Raw genomic sequence first — 16063 nt, forward strand, 5'->3', positions numbered from 1 at the left:
ATAAATAAAGAAAAGTGTTATTGTTTTTTGTTTTTTTTTGTTTCTCCCATAGGTACATTTATGCAATTAAAAACTCTATAATAATTGTGTTCATCGTTGTTTTCCCCCTCATAAATAAAAAAAGAAATAAACTTTCACATTAGCCCCGCAATCAAATTGATTACCAAATAAATTAAACGTAAAAAATCAAGATAGAAAAATTCCCAGCCCTTCCTTCCGTTTTCGCTTTGTTTTTCAAACGTAGTGGCAGCAGAGCGTGTTACTTAGCTAAGATTTATGTCCTCCATTTTTAAACCAAGGTATATACAGCAAGAGGAAATCCATTTATTTTCCATTTTAATCACTCCGTGTTTTTACTTTACTTATAATTAATAAAACTAACTCTACATAACAATATTACCAATGGTAATCATACAGAATAGTATTTTATTCTGCCATCCACTGTGTAGACTGGCCTTTTCTTGGCGCCATAGACCACAAATCACACTATACATTAGAACCCTGTTCAGTAGAATAACATCATTGATATGCTTTTTTTTTTTTTCTTAACATTTATATCTTGTTGCTGACAATAGAGTATGTACATAATATAAATGAATCCAGCAGTGGAATGATAGGAACTCTGGAGCACTTCGGATACTGTGTGGATGCTGAGTCTTTCGATGAATTATCTTGTTGGCTTTACAGCGTTTAATGTTGTTTCCGTAAGCGCCTATACGGGATACTGCTTGTAGTGAAGTGTTGCTCCTGTGCTATAGGGTTGGTCAAAACAACCAGACAAGGCTGGGACGTCCCCCAAGTGGTTTTCTTGATTGACTTCTTACGTTTTCCTGGAATAAAAAAGAAGAATTAAGTTTTTTTTTTTTTTTTTATATACGTCACACATATTAAGAATATCAATACATTTTTATTATTAATATAAAGGATCTTGCAATACACACTGGACAGTCACTCTGTTCAACTGTACTCACTTCTTATTCATCTCTCATCTCTTAAGCAACACATCCTATTTTATAACATGCAGGGTAGGAATTCTGGTAGTAATCGTTTCTTTACTTTTTAGAGAAATTGCCCTTTGTAAATCATTATAGAATAATTATACTGGACTGTTGTCTACTGTTTAAGACGAACATCTGTAATCATACCAACTGGGGTTCAAGAAGAAAATTTCTGCAATGTCTTAGAAACAAGATATATTTGGATTAAAGCAGTAAAAGTTACCAGTTTTTAAAACAAAACAGAATATATTTTAAAGCTTTTAAGGGAAAATTAACCTACTCTTTAAGTTTATGCATGTAACGGAAGCAAAACTGTTAAAAATGTATGTGATGTATATGTATATAATTTTGTATCAAAAAGGTGATTTTATACAAGTTCATCAAATAAATGGAAATTAATATAAACTTCTTTTGTGAAGAGCTGCTAAAAAAAATTATATTTGCTGTCTCAAAATTCAGAGGTTGACAATCTTGCATATCCATTAGGCTGGGAGGTAAATGCTCGATCTCTGGAGTTTGGGCTCAAGAGGTTTGGTGGGACTCTCATTGAGGCTGATGATTTTTTAAAGCAGTGATGGGGTTATGTTACTCTGCTGGTAGTTTCTATGTGAACTTTCTCTAAAATGAAATCAAATTTAAATACCAAAAAAAATAATATTTAGGGTAAAATCAGTATCTCAACTAAATTAAAAAAAAACTTTAGATAATAGAAAAATGAATAAAATCAAATGTCTGTTATTTATTTGTTCAGACGTGGACAGAGTTCCTACTAATCCATCCTGTCTGTTAATTAAACAATATATAAGGCAATGAGACAATGAGACAATGAAAAACTATTAGGAGGATACTTGGATGGTAGGGACCACACAAACAGTGACGGAACGAATTAATGGAGGGTAAGAGAATCAAAAGAAAGAATGTATAGACACAAATAAAGAAGGTACTAAGGAAAGGTAATATGAAGAAGTTAAGAACGAAAAGAAAGGAAAGAAGGAAGGAGGCAGGAGAGAAGAAAGGGGAAATACAGTAACATAAAGAACCAAGGACACAAGAAAGAAGGAGGGGAAAAAAGGACTGACACAGACACAAGGAAGGAAAACTGTAAAATATAAAAACAGGAAAGATGGATTAAAAAGATATAGGGTGTCAAGGATGGAAGGACAGCACTGAGAAAAAACAAGAAAGAAAAGATGTAGGGAAAGGAAGGAATGAAGGACACAAGGGAAAGAGAAAGGAAAGAAGGAATGAGGGGAAGTAAGGCGGGGATACAAAGATGGTAAGACATAAACAAGGACACACAGAGGTAAAAGAAAAGGTTTTCACTTCTTAAAAATATTAATATTTGTTTATAATCCTATTTTCATATGTTAAAAAGCACTGAAATTAAACTCCATACTGTTAAAGACTCCATTAAAAAAATATATTTTTTAATTTCAAAATGCTTAAATTCGTGTCACCATACAGAGTCTCACACCGACCTCATTCCTATTTTTAGTTTGGCTGAATTAGGTTTTCTTATTTTGTTTTTGCAGTTCCAGAATTCCTACAGAGGAATGCAGCTCCTCGTCCAGAAGCACGTCACAGAAACTAAACAGCTTCACCTGAAACCCTCTAAAGAGAGCTTAACATCTCACAACCCATCCACGCACTCATACAAGCAGCAGGATTTATTTCACATCGGTCAAAAACGAAGAACATGAGCATGTTTAATTTTGATTTCACACACAAACACACTACGCCTCGAACCACTTTATGGGGTCACATTTAGGACACGTTTAAGACCTTACAGAAACCCAACACAGCTCAGACACAAAGTCACATGGAAAAAAGTTACATCAAAACCAAAACCAGCACTCACCGACAACTACCACACCAAACAGAAAGGAGGTGTAAGAATGATAATCATGACGGACAAAAATAAAACCAGCAAAAAAAATGTTTGGAGAATAAAATCTAAAAGCTCCATATTTGTTGCCTAATGTAGTTTTTTTTGTGTGTTTCGTCCTTTTTTTTAATATATAAACAGCATGTCATGATAATCAGTTACTTACAGATGCTGAGGTAAAGTCACATTTATTAATTATTGTTTGGAAGGATATAAAATCAGGACAATAATTATTTTAAAAGGAAAATCACAACGCACCAAACACAGTTCACGGTCGCCACTGTAACCCGCCATGCAGCTGAGCATGGTGAATCAAGGCAACAGCCCAAAAAATAATAATTAAACAAAACTGCTAACGGCAACCATCACAGGCAATATCGCCACAGCAATCCACACAGGCCATTAAACTTACGACGCTTTGAGAAGGAAGGGGGGGCGGGGTTTGGCGACGAACGTCTCCACGATATACGTTTGGCGGGACAGTCTTGAGAGTGGTTTGATGTTTTTTTTTGTTTTATTGTTCTCTTTTTACTACTTTTTTGCAGGAAAAATTGCAAGTGGCACAAAAACAATAAAAAAATTAATTAAAAGAAAAAATTATTGATGGACAGTTGTTATCATTCAACCCTATGACAGAACACTGGTTAGACAGCACATAGAAACAAAGAAGAAATCTCACTTTTTCTGCAATCTGATCAAATAAAACCATCCTCTCACATCAAAGAAACCTCCTAGATGTTGTAGAGTATTTCAGATTGCTGCTTTGAGGTGCTGCCCGCCCCATAAAGGCTAATCAACTGAGTTGTCAGTGCCTTTCTTCAGCGTTTGAAGAATGAGCTGTGAATTACATCCACTTTGTATCCTTAATTTTCCCCCACACACATTTCCATCCATCAATCAGCCACTTCCAATCTTTCCAAATGCATTGATTTTGAAGTCACTCACCTCCTTCAGTAAGGTCTGTTGGCATCCTTAGGTCTCTTCAGCTGCACCTTCAGCCTCTTCATGCCGATCTGGAAGCCGTTCATGGCTTGTATGGCAGTCTGAGCGCTGGATGGGTTGTCAAAGCTGACAAAACCTGAGGTGAAACGCGGATGCTTAAAATGTCAGAGAAGGTCCACATTATTTATTAAAAGCCCTTATCTCCAACTGCGTTCTTTGTGACTTACCAAAGCATTTACTCTGGTTGGTGGCTCGGTCGACAAAGACCTTTGCAGAAATGACATTTCCGAAGGGCAGGAACATCTGAAGGATCTCCGAGTCGGTGAACTCTTGCGGCAGGTGGTATATGAAGATGTTACACCCCTCTGGACCTGTAGGCAAAGAGAGCAGGGATAAAATATAAGTAGACATTGATATTTCATATCTGATGGCTCTAATATATATATAATTTTTTTTACTATATTATTATTATATAATGAGTATGTTTGGCTCCACTCATTGGATATGATCTGCTTACCTGTCCATGTTAAAGCAAAGCATTCCCATAGCATGATGCTGCCACTTCCTCTTTTTTTCTTTTTTTGTTTTAAGGTGAGGATGTTTGTCACATACAATGGAGTATTAGGGCCAGGCTTTTTTATTTTTTAGTTTTTTTAATTTAAGAATTAAGTCATAATATTATGAGAATAAAATCATAAAATAATAAAAATAAAGTAACATTATTATGAAGTTGTATTTTATGAAAACTCCTACATCTTATTTTCATAATGTTATGACTTTATTCTCGTAATAAAAAAAAAAAATCTAGCCTAGCCCTTGCACTCCGTCATATCACTAACAGCACTTGGCAAAAGCCAGAAAATATACATTTTGGATCTACTTCATAGCTTGCAACAAAGTATAAACCTCTTCTATTTTTTGGCTGAGAATTTACCAACTCCAACTCTTTTACAACCATATATCTAGAATGCATAATTATCACCTCTCCATATATTCTTCCATCTGAGCTATGGGTTCTACAGCTCCTCCAGAATTAAGAACTTCTTGAGTTGGACTTCTGCCTTGTTAGGTTTCCAGACCTCCCTTCACTTAATGTTTGAATCTTAGATTATTGTTTTACCACCTAACTTTCTCCCTGGCGTGTCTGCTGTGTCCCTCAGTCTTCGTGATGCTGTTTGTTCATTAATGTTCCATAAAAATCCTCTGATACCTTCAAAAAACAGCTCTTTAAAATTTCACACATGTGGACAGGCAATGTGCTGGACAGGTTTTCTTAGCGCTATTGGGTTGGCTAACTGTAAATGCACACCTCACATTTCAGTTGTCACTTTTCTGCTGCTCCACAATAGTTATTTTAATTAGACAAACTTTTTTTCCGATTAACATATCTATTAATATTGAGCATGTCAAGAAGGTGACTATAAGTGTGAAACAAATTTTTATATTTCTAACTACTTTCTAGTGCAGTTTATTTTGTTAGCTGGTTCATATAGAGATGTTTTTTAGGTGTCAAATGCTTTTAACATTTGAATTTTTACAGGTAATGGAAAGCCAGTCAACTCTTCATATATAAAACTTGAATGAATGAAGTGGTTCAATATAAATGCTCTTCACTTGACAGTTTTTACATTTAATTTTTGGGAAAACAAAAGCTGTGTTAAAACTATTAGGTTTAATGCATCATACTGCAGGGACCAACTTATCACACTGCTGTGCATTGCACTGTAGTTATTAAATCTATATAACACCCAGATATGTTGAAATTAAAATTCTATGCTTTAAAAAAAATAAATAAAAAATAAGTTGTTCCAACAAACTTGCAACATTTACATTTACTCCAACACTATAGCTGGACCTGATGCTAATATCAAAGGGGAAAATAAAGGTGCAAAAAGATAAGTAAAATAAAATCTCTCTTATCAAAAACATGGTTTAAAAACCTGTTTCAATTGTGATTAAGTGGGAGCCAAAAGTTAGACAAATAAACACTGCAATGTTTGTTTAAGATATGTCTGTTTGAGTTTACCTTCTCTTTGCTGTAGCTGTTGAGGCTGCTGTGGCTGCTGAGCCACCAGGGTGGGCTGGTGGGGGAACGGCTGTCCCACCAGACTGTAGGCAGCAGGGTAAGTGGCTGATAGTGGAAGCACAAGCAGAAACGACAAAATGAAGCAGTTTTATCTCTGTACATAAATGGTATCTTATGACTCAGGTATTAGCGTCGATCTGACTGCAGGGCTAACCTGTATAGTGCTGCATGCCTGTGTAAGCTTGCTGCAACGGATCCAGGACTGGACTCTGAGCTGTGACACATTAGACATACAGTCAAAAACTGCTCAATGCATAACAATATGAGTCACAAATGCTACTCAAGGCAAATTAACATGCTCCAAATCACATTTAGGGCTTAAGATTTGTTCAGTTTAATCTCAATTAGAACCTCATGTGCTGCTTTATACATGTTGATAAACACTGTAACCTGTCAAAAAAGTGATGTCTATACCTTGATAGGTATGAACTCCATTAGTGTACAGGGTTTCTGTGGCTGATTGGCCATTAGGTGGAGCTGCCACAGAGGGGTAGCTGTTCACTGCGATGGGCGGAGGCAGAGCAGGAACAGGCGTAGCTGCAATAGAGGGAGGAGTGCTGGTACCTGTGGACAAGTTAAAAGACAGGCAGAAGCTTTTTGTGTTTAGCCTTAGTGATGCGGATTTAATGTGCACAACGTCTGATTTATGGAGATTGTTTTGCTTTATTGTGCACTACAGTTCTCAAGCTGTAAATAAAAAAACAATGCTTATGTTTATGAGATTTTTTTTTATCTGTTTGCAAACATTAGAAATAGGATAGGAGAAAGAAAATAGATAGTGGCAAAGCACAGCATTTCAGTCCAATAAAAGGTTTGGTCTCTGACCGTGCCGTTTGAGTTTATTGATCTTTGGTCATCTTGCAAATGGACGGCTTAGAGACTGACCTCTAATCTGACCCTAGAAAACTACAGTACCTGGAGGAGTCAATTCTTAAGCATTTCAGACTGGGTCATTTTCTATTAAAGGAACACTGTATGATAAATGTTTATTTCTATGAAACTCATGGAAGCATGCGATTGGCAACCATTGTGAAAACGTCACACCCCTTTAGTATTTTTCTGGTAAAATTAATGCTAGAGCTTAATTAATGTACATAGAGACCAAGGGGCATTGCATTCCCCTTGCATCAGGAGTCCAGTTCAGGGAGAATAACACAACTCCAAATTGCACCTACAGGTTGGATACTAGCAGGCCGACAGAAATCAAGATTTTACAGGCATCATTACAAATTTAAAAAATATGTCACGCAGTAAAAGAGTAGTACTGACACAGTATTTAGTAGGGGGTGTCAGGGTACTGGTATTTTCCCTAAATATTTGGTATAGGCCTTTGGGTACATATACAGTGAAAGAGTTTAAAACATTTTTCTAAGTTCCATATTGAGTTTGAAGAGACCATGGGAAAAGGAAAGTTGGACCAAACCAAAGCTCTATACACAACTTTAAATTTGATGAATAAACTGAAACAGTTTTCCATACAACGTAAAGATCACTATCACAGAGAAAAACAGGCTTAAGTCCAAGCTGACTTATGGACCCACACTCAGTTAAAGAGAGCGGTTTTACAAAAACAACAGTGTACTGTCTTTGTATAAAATAAACTTAAAAGCAATTTAAAAATTTCTACTAGAAAATGTCAGGACAGGCTGATCCAAAAATTCCTAAGAAAAACCTCTGACTATTTCCAGCGGCTTCACTGTATAATTCTCCAAACCTGCCTACCCTTTATTAACTGACAAAACCAAAATAAATCTCCAATCAGTTCAGCAATGGCCACAGTTTGAAAAGCCAAAACATACAAATAATATATCTAATTCTCATCTACTTATCTTTAGAATAAAGCATTGCATCATAGATTATTACTCAGAACACCACTCTCACCAATGTGCAGCATTTTGTAGAGAAAACTTCCTAATAAGCTGATGATACATTCTCATGGTATTCATCTTACACAGTGAGGCTGAATCTGATTTTTAAGACACAGAAACCTATTGTATATGTGGGGAAACATGCTTCTTTGTATTATTGATACGGTTCTTATAACTTAGGTAAAAATGCTGCAAAAAAAAAAAAAGATTAAGTCTAAGGGCTCCGAAGTATCATGATCTCTTTATCATCAAAATCATGGAATTCAACTGTTAGAATCCAGCCATGGAAACCCTGGAGACCATAGGACAGTCTTGCTTTGATGTAAAATGGACACAACGAAAATAGAGTCTGAGATGAAAAATCTAAGGCGTTTTCAGAGTTAACGTCTTGGGATGAATGCTAGAATACTGAACTCTGTGATGTCTGGACACCCCTCACTTCATTGTATTTATCTGCCAGAACTATGGCTATAGAAAAACTGTTATTTTGGTAATATTTGTAGTGAAAATTGTGCCTGTTTTCTGAAAGGGAAAAAAAGCTTTTCTCTGTTCTCACAGTCCGACTGTTAGTACAACAATTTTCCACTCATAACATTTCACATCCATAATAAATACACAAATTATACGGCAGATTTTTTTTATCTGTCTGACAGCAAACATTTACAAGATCCAGATCAGCACACTGCCAAAACCGCAGCTCCTTTAAGGCAATTCTGACTTCCTGGTGATGACTTAATTGGTATATTTAATCATCATCCTCTACTGCTTTACCATCTTTATTCTTTTAGAGCTTAGAACACCATTTTTATTCTGTCTTCTGCATTTTGTTTAAGTTCTGGTTAAAAAAAATGATCCAATGTGTTGTTGGTTATCTGATAGTAATTTGAAAAAAATCATTAGACATCTAATTGAAGTACTTTAGCAGTCAAGTATAACATTACAAAATAATGCAACAATCAAACAAAAAAAGACAACAGAACCAATTTGCTGTCCTACTCTGCTTGTGCATCTGTCCTCATATTTCAAGCAGAAATCTAATTAAGGCCAGCCAGGGCCAGACATCTCTGGCCCTCATTACCTGAGGACGGGGTGATGGATGCAATCGGTGTGGCGATGATGCTGCTGGGGTTAAGCGCGGCGAGCTGCTGCATCTGAACAGCCGCCACCGTGGCAACAGGAGAGAGGTAGGCCGACTGAGCCACCAAGGCCTGCTGCTGCATCAGCTGGAGAGTAGACAGAGACACCAGTTTGAGATAAAGACAAAATAAATGAAGCAGGAGACAATATGTTTGCGTCTGCTTTATGTGTGTGTTATTTAAAACCCGTAAAGACATTTTTTCCCCCCCTAAGCAGGCAGTTGAAGACTTTGCACCCAATCAGGAGTGAGCATGTTGAAGGTGACACCTAAACACCAAAAAATGTGGCACAACTCTCTGTAGTAACCTGCTCCAGTTTTTCAAACCAGTGTTTGAATCTAGCGATTTTCATAATCAATCATCAAGGCCACTGGAGATGAAGATGGGTGGGGTCCACACTGGGTTGGATGGTCTCTAGACTATAAGTGTGTAAAATTACATACACTACAGTGTAAATAAACCAGTTTTAAAAACCAGAGGTTCCGCTGATAGATAAAGGCCAGTTTCCACTTCAAGAACCTTTACCAAGACTTAGGGTAGTTTTCTGGGGCCATTTTACCCCCCCAACCCTCTTTAAATGATATGAACTGTAGTAAAAACAGATAACTGGTTAGAAATTTATTATAAAAAAAAGGGCAGGAAATTAAAGCTTTGAGGAGGAAGAGTGAAAAGCCCTTCAGATGGTTGATTTTACCATCATCAAAGTTTATTTGATCCATAGGATACTTTTAGTCAGAGCTCTTCTTTTCATTGTCAGTGGATTTAATTTTCAAAAAAAGCTTCTCTTAAGCTTAAATGACAAAACATCTGTCAATTTTACACATCTTCTCAAAGCTTGGAGGGATTTTAAATCTATTTTAGAGTATGATAACTTCGGAGAACTCCTACTGCCTCAGTACTGATTAGAGCTCGGTCACACGGCGGTAAAATGTGGAGGTTTGCATCGTTTCATATATTCAAAACTTGGGACTAATTGCAAAGAGTTTGAAGGTACCTTTCATATGTTAAAGAGCAAAACCACTGTAGAACAATAAATTACTTTTTTTTATCTCTCTCCCACATAATCAGTATAAGTCGTCAAAAAAATGTACGGTACTACAATTTCGGGGGTTACACACATTTAGTCATTTCTTTACTAATGTTTTAGTCTGTAAATGTAAATGCTCTGAAACAGAATAATAACTTTAACTTTTCGTTCAAAAATAAAAAAATTGATATTGTAACACATTTTCAGATTTCTGCAAAACTGGTTTAGATTTTTAAACTTATGTTTTACACTGTAACTGCTGTAACACTGAAGCTGTATGAACGACTGAGTGCAAATGTCAGACATTAGGTATTCCTGCTTTGCAGCAGGAAGTTAACAGATCGACTAATATGGATTGGCTTCGATAGATGTAGTGCATCTCTTGGTTTTAGTTTTTAAGACAGAACCAGCAAGTTTGACACGGGCAGACATGAGTAGGAATGACCCGTCCAGCCAGTAACATAATTGACTTAGACTGCACTTCACATTAAACAGAAACACAAACAATAAACAGGCGAGGGACGATTGATACTTTAGGATAAATAAGTCATGTAGAATAAATGGAAACAGGGCTGTACTGTGCTCAATAGACTATTCACTTATGCATTTTACTTTTGTTTTACTTAAAACAAACATTAGTGAGGGCAAACCTTTATATCTGATCCATTGGTAAATGTTCATTTACATTGTAAATGCTCCTAACAAGCAATTAGTATGCACTCAGAAGGCTTAAGTTACACAGGATGTTTCCCATTAGTCTGTCTGTTGGATTACAAGCATGTTCGCAAATGAAGGATCTCCTCCTGGTTCATTTCCAGACAATCAAATAAGGACTTGTCCAGCAGTAAAAGACAAAAAAAGATAACAAAAGAATAAACTTAAAGGAAGTAGGCAAGCAGCAGTGAAGCTAAACTGAAACTTACATTTAAATTTGTCTCATGAGAGTGTTTCTAATGGTTTTGTGTGCAATGTGTCTTGCTCACGGCCTGTGTGTAGGCGTTGTAAGCCCCGAGGTGCAGGGTCATTGGACTGATGACGCCCAGCTGGGAGGCCACCTGCTGCATCCGCCTGAGTCCCCTTTCCTTCTCCGAATCGGCAAACTTGACCACCAGGCTGGACGAAGCGCCCTGTGAGGGGGGTGTTGTAGAAAAACACAGAGCTTTATTCCAGTAGGACTAAAACAAGGGTGTTTTTAAATCAAGGACACAACGCAGGTTATAGAGCGTTCCAGTTTGGGCTTGTAGAATAAATGCACACATCTGCAGAGTCAATCAATATTACCGGCGTGTACTTATCTAGCTGATATGCACCTTCGTTTTCTTTTTAAATAAGTGCAATCAATACAGAATGCAGATGAAGACACAGGAAATCCGGCAAATGACAGAGTTCAATAATTAAAATGTATGCTTTACGATATGCTGATGATACTCCCCCCTCTAAATCAGCAGCATCGACATCAGCTTGGGAAAAAAATCTATGACAATAGAACCATCACACATTATGTCAGCAGTTGATTGCTGTTCACAGACTTTCACTGACATAAACCTTTTTGTGTAATTATGAGATTTTTTATCCTTTTAGAAAATATCTTTAGCTTTTTAAGCGTCTTTTGAACAAACTAACTGCTCAAATCCAGTATCTGTTCTTTTGTTCAATAAATGAGAGCTTTTAACTGAGTTCAAGCCTCAGAATCTCACACTGGGCCACACCTACTATAAGACTGTTATTATTGTAACTTTCAAAGCAAAGCTTCAAAAGAAAAATCAAACAAAATACAATTTAATAATATAATCACCCAACTTATTTGCAGCATGAACTGAGTTTGACCTCTAATAGATGAACGGAAAAGCAGCAATAATGCATTGGCATTTTTAAAGTTTGACATATAACTGATCCTCTATCATTCGGGAGAGACTGGAACTAGAGCTGCTTCCCTTTCACACAGAGAGGAGTCACCTGAGGTGGTTCGGATATCTTATTGGAATTCCCCCTGGACGCTCCCCTCACGACCGACCAAGAGGAGACCCTATAGCGGTCCAGGATGTAGCAGGAGACGACGATGATATAACTGATGTTTTTCTTTTGCATGCAAAAGGCTAAAGCCTATAACTGCACAAATGAATTTCCCCTGCTCTGAAACCTTTTGAGGTTTTCCTATTATCCATCCATCCATACATCCATCCATCCATCCATCCATCCATCCATCCATCCATCCATCCATCCATCCATCCATCCATCCATCCATCCATCCATCCATCCATCCATCCATCCATTTTCTTCCGCTTTATCCGGGGCCGGGTCCCGGAGGCAGCAGTCTAAGCTGAGATGCCCAGACTTCCCGATTCACACACAGGAGGTGTGTCTGACAAAAGGCCAGCTCAGAGACATAGACCCTCTAGCGTGCCCTGGGCCTTCCATGAGGCCTCCTCCGAATGGGACATGCCTGGAACACCTACCGAGGGAGACGACCAGGAGGAATCCGGAATAGATGCCAGACCCACCTCAGCTGGCTCCTTTCGATGTGGAGGAGCAACGACTCTACTCAGAGCTCCTCCTAGGTAGCTGAGCTCCCCATCCAATCTCGAAGGGTGCAGCCATACACCCTGTGAATTAAACTCATTTCGACCGCTTCTATTCGTGATCTTGTCCTTTTGGTCATTACCCAGATTGATAGTTTCGATGTAGTTTTATTGTACTTCTGCTGCTTTTTGCTGATGCTTAGATTTTATTTTTAACAATGACGAATCAGTAAAATTAGTTATGTGTTCAATTCTTGCATAAACAACTTCAAATAAATAAAAATAAATAAACAGACCAGGTGATAGCTAAAATGTGCTTCACTCTTTTCTGTTTGTGATGAGTGGGAGAGCAATTAGAAGAGCTCAGTCACCACCAGCATATAGCATATCTAGATAACAGGATCTAGAGCATAGCAGTAGGCCACTTTGAATTATAATGAGGGGATTTGTTGGGAACTTACAGGTAAGGTGCGACTCCCATGCAGAGCGTTGATGGCAGCCTGGGCTTCTGCGTTGCTCTGGAACTTTACAAATGCACACCCTGCATCAAACGACACGCCATTAAGCACAACCTCACACACGTATTCGCTCACAAAGGATTACAAAACTGCTTCCCTTTAAAAATACATTAGAAGCCGTCTTACATCCAGCTCTCCATCAGTAACCATGGCGTCGTTAAATACGGTCCGCAGAACATTCATTGCTTCATCAATCATAAGCCCGTAAACCACCTAACGCATCATTAGCCATGACCCATAAAACCTATAGGCTCATTAGTCATGCCTCATGCAACAAACGCAGAGAAATCCAGCATCTGTGTTGGAGCTGTCGCTGGACTTTGATTTACACGGCAAATATCATTAGCATTGTTGTTAGTGACAATAGTAATTTATACCACGTGGTGGTAATGTGCCTCAGGGGTTACAAACAGTTGAACAAAGTCAATACCGCTTTCACTCTCCTGGCCCAAAGGCCAGTTGGAATAACATCCTATGGCAGCACTTAACACACATTCATCTTAAAGGTGGTATTTGCAGCTTATATCTGAAGTTTCTGGACCTTATTCAAAGGGGACATTATTTTGATTTTATATAGTTCATTTACTCTGAACCTAACAGAGTGAGTGATGGATCTGAGCAGAAATGTAGCGTCATCCAGATTCAATGTCTCCCCTAGAAAAGTTGTGTATGAAAAGGCATTAAAGTAAATATTTAGATGATCTTTACTATTGGGGGCCCTGAATTCTCATACTTTACTTTCCTTCATCACTGTCCTGCTTACTGTATGTTTTGGTAAGATAAATATGAGTCCTCATGGTTACTCATCAGATACAGTAACCATGACCAGTTGTTTCCTAACTTTCAATTGTTTCTCTCATGACTGAAAGTTTAAGCAAGCTACAGAGAAATTTGACACCTTACTTTCAATGAAAGAACCAGATATTTATACCATTTAAGAAAATAGAATTTATGGATTCATATTAAATGTGTAATAACACTCAATGAGTTATGATCAATTTCGGACTAGCTATCTGTCCATAGAAGGAAAAAAGCATTCCAACTATTGGATGGACGTTCATTAGTTTCATTAGCATGAAAAAAAGCTTTTCTATTTTTTGTTATACTTTTTACTGTGGAGCCTCCTGTATGTTTACATATCTAAAACATTATTTGATCTGTTTTCTACCAGTTTAATCCTTGCAAGGACATAATGGGAATCTGGTCCATCTGGTCATCAGTCCATCCCAGGGGAACAAATAAACACACAGGACAGTCAACCATGCACCCACACCCTGATACAATTAGTACCAGGAACCTCCTCTTATAATAAAATATGTGCACTTTTGGATGGTGGGAGAAATAAGCCAGAGCACCTGTATAGTTCATGCGTGCATGAGGAGAACATGCGAGGAAACTAACACAGGACCTTATTATTCTGATTAAAACCATAACATGTATACTTTGGATTGTTTATTCTATGTTCCATGGTGATTTGTCACAGCACTTGATAATGAATAATCACTAAGGATATTTTTTCACTGCTTTTTCCGGCTAATAAGTCATTCTCCCCGTTTGGACCAAAAAATTACCATGAAGATGAGAAATTAGGCCGCTGTGTCCTATCTATACTGAGCCTTAATCACAATAAAAAATCCAAACATCCCTTTATGTAGATGACTGTTCAGGATTCAGTTTTCATATGCATTTATAGTTTTTAAAGACATCAGCCAAAATTGTATCAACTAAGTTTCACAGGGGCACAGAGTCATAAAAATGTAGAACAAATTAATTATAATGCAAACAGCTAAGAAACATGTGGCTGTAATGGAAAAATGTTAAAATGTTTAAGGGGCGTGAATACTATTCTAATGCAATGCGGAAGAGATTTGAAGGATGGGCTTTAAAGGAAACTGAACAATATATGGGATCCTGATTTTGTTGTTGTTAGTAAAAAAATAAAAAAATGAAACAAAAGAAGAACCTTATTATACATCTTTATCATGCAGAAAGTCTTTATCAATACTTATGTACAGTGAGGAAACTAATTATGTGAACACCCTGCTATTTAGGAAGTTCTCCCAGTTAGAAATCATGGAGGGAATCTTGTAAATAAAAAGATGGATTGTATTTTTTTTAGATAATGTCTCTCACAGTGGACATGCACCTACAATGACAATTTCAGACTCCTCCATGATTTTCTAAGTGGGAAATCTTGCAAAATAACATATAATCATATAAGTTTCTTCTTGCAATAACTCAGTGCAATATATATATATATATATATACTTCTTTACCCTGTATATAGCTAGACCTTAGTTATAGAAAACATATTTATTGTGCAGGTGTAATAGAATAAAACCTCTAAAAATTTATATTTGTTTTAACTTCATATGGTGGTATAAAATGAAGCAGGCTGAGGTTGTTCAAGTATGCCAAGAAGGCCAGAAGAACATAATGATTCTTAATTTTACACTGCAAAAAATGTCTAAAACCAAGATAAAAAGTCTAAATCAAGAAGCACTCAAAAACAAGAGCAATTATAAATCCACGCATCAATTATTAAAACAAGGTCGATTATCAAACACTAAAAACAAAATAATTTACATTGCATCCAAAGCTGTATAAATGATAACTTCGATGGTATTTATTACAGACATGTTAAACTATATGCATATATATGCATTATCCAGATTATTGTTGGTTAATTTAAAAAGCAGGGAGCAGTTGGTAAAATGGTTGACTTGCAGAGAAAAGATTTATTTAAGAGTAACAGAGTTTCCCCCTTTATATGTGTTATTTGCATGATTGTCTGTTTGTTTCTTTGTTTTCAAATGATGGACTCACAACCATCCAGGATGTACCCTCCCCCTCTGACTCCTGGGGAGAAAAACCAGCTCCCTACTACCCTGCAGGAACAACTGGGTATAGACAATGGATTTATGTCTATTCATTTTATCTTTAAATGCCCATGTGTCAAATGAGGAAGCATCACTGAAAATAACTTTTAGCGGATACGTTTCAGAAATGACAATGGCATGTCAAAACTTCCTTTTAAAGTTTGAAAAGTGACAGACAGCAGTTTCACTTTATATATTTTGAATG

At 37.0% G+C, this 16063-nt stretch overlaps 1 protein-coding gene across 3 annotated transcripts in view; it reads right to left on the reverse strand.

The window, feature by feature from the left end:
• Positions 1 to 429: 429 nt before the first annotated feature.
• The window catches only part of celf3a (cugbp, Elav-like family member 3a), a 46418-nt gene continuing 30784 nt past the window's right edge, over positions 430 to 16063 (reverse strand). For all 3 annotated transcript variants that reach the window (XM_038279280.1, XM_038279281.1, XM_038279279.1), the window contains exons 6-14: positions 12923 to 13002; positions 10926 to 11069; positions 8858 to 9002; positions 6326 to 6475; positions 6066 to 6125; positions 5852 to 5956; positions 4053 to 4196; positions 3829 to 3961; positions 430 to 830 (exon numbers count right to left, since the gene is read on the reverse strand). In XM_038279280.1, coding sequence (XP_038135208.1) covers positions 3834 to 3961; positions 4053 to 4196; positions 5852 to 5956; positions 6066 to 6125; positions 6326 to 6475; positions 8858 to 9002; positions 10926 to 11069; positions 12923 to 13002 — 956 coding nt within the window. In that variant the 3' untranslated portion in view covers positions 430 to 830; positions 3829 to 3833. The remainder of the gene's footprint in view (positions 831 to 3828; positions 3962 to 4052; positions 4197 to 5851; positions 5957 to 6065; positions 6126 to 6325; positions 6476 to 8857; positions 9003 to 10925; positions 11070 to 12922; positions 13003 to 16063) is intronic.

The sequence above is a fragment of the Cyprinodon tularosa genome, unplaced genomic scaffold (assembly GCF_016077235.1).
Source record: "Cyprinodon tularosa strain WSP-4 unplaced genomic scaffold, ASM1607723v1 ctg15, whole genome shotgun sequence".
Lineage (NCBI taxonomy): Eukaryota > Metazoa > Chordata > Actinopteri > Cyprinodontiformes > Cyprinodontidae > Cyprinodon > Cyprinodon tularosa.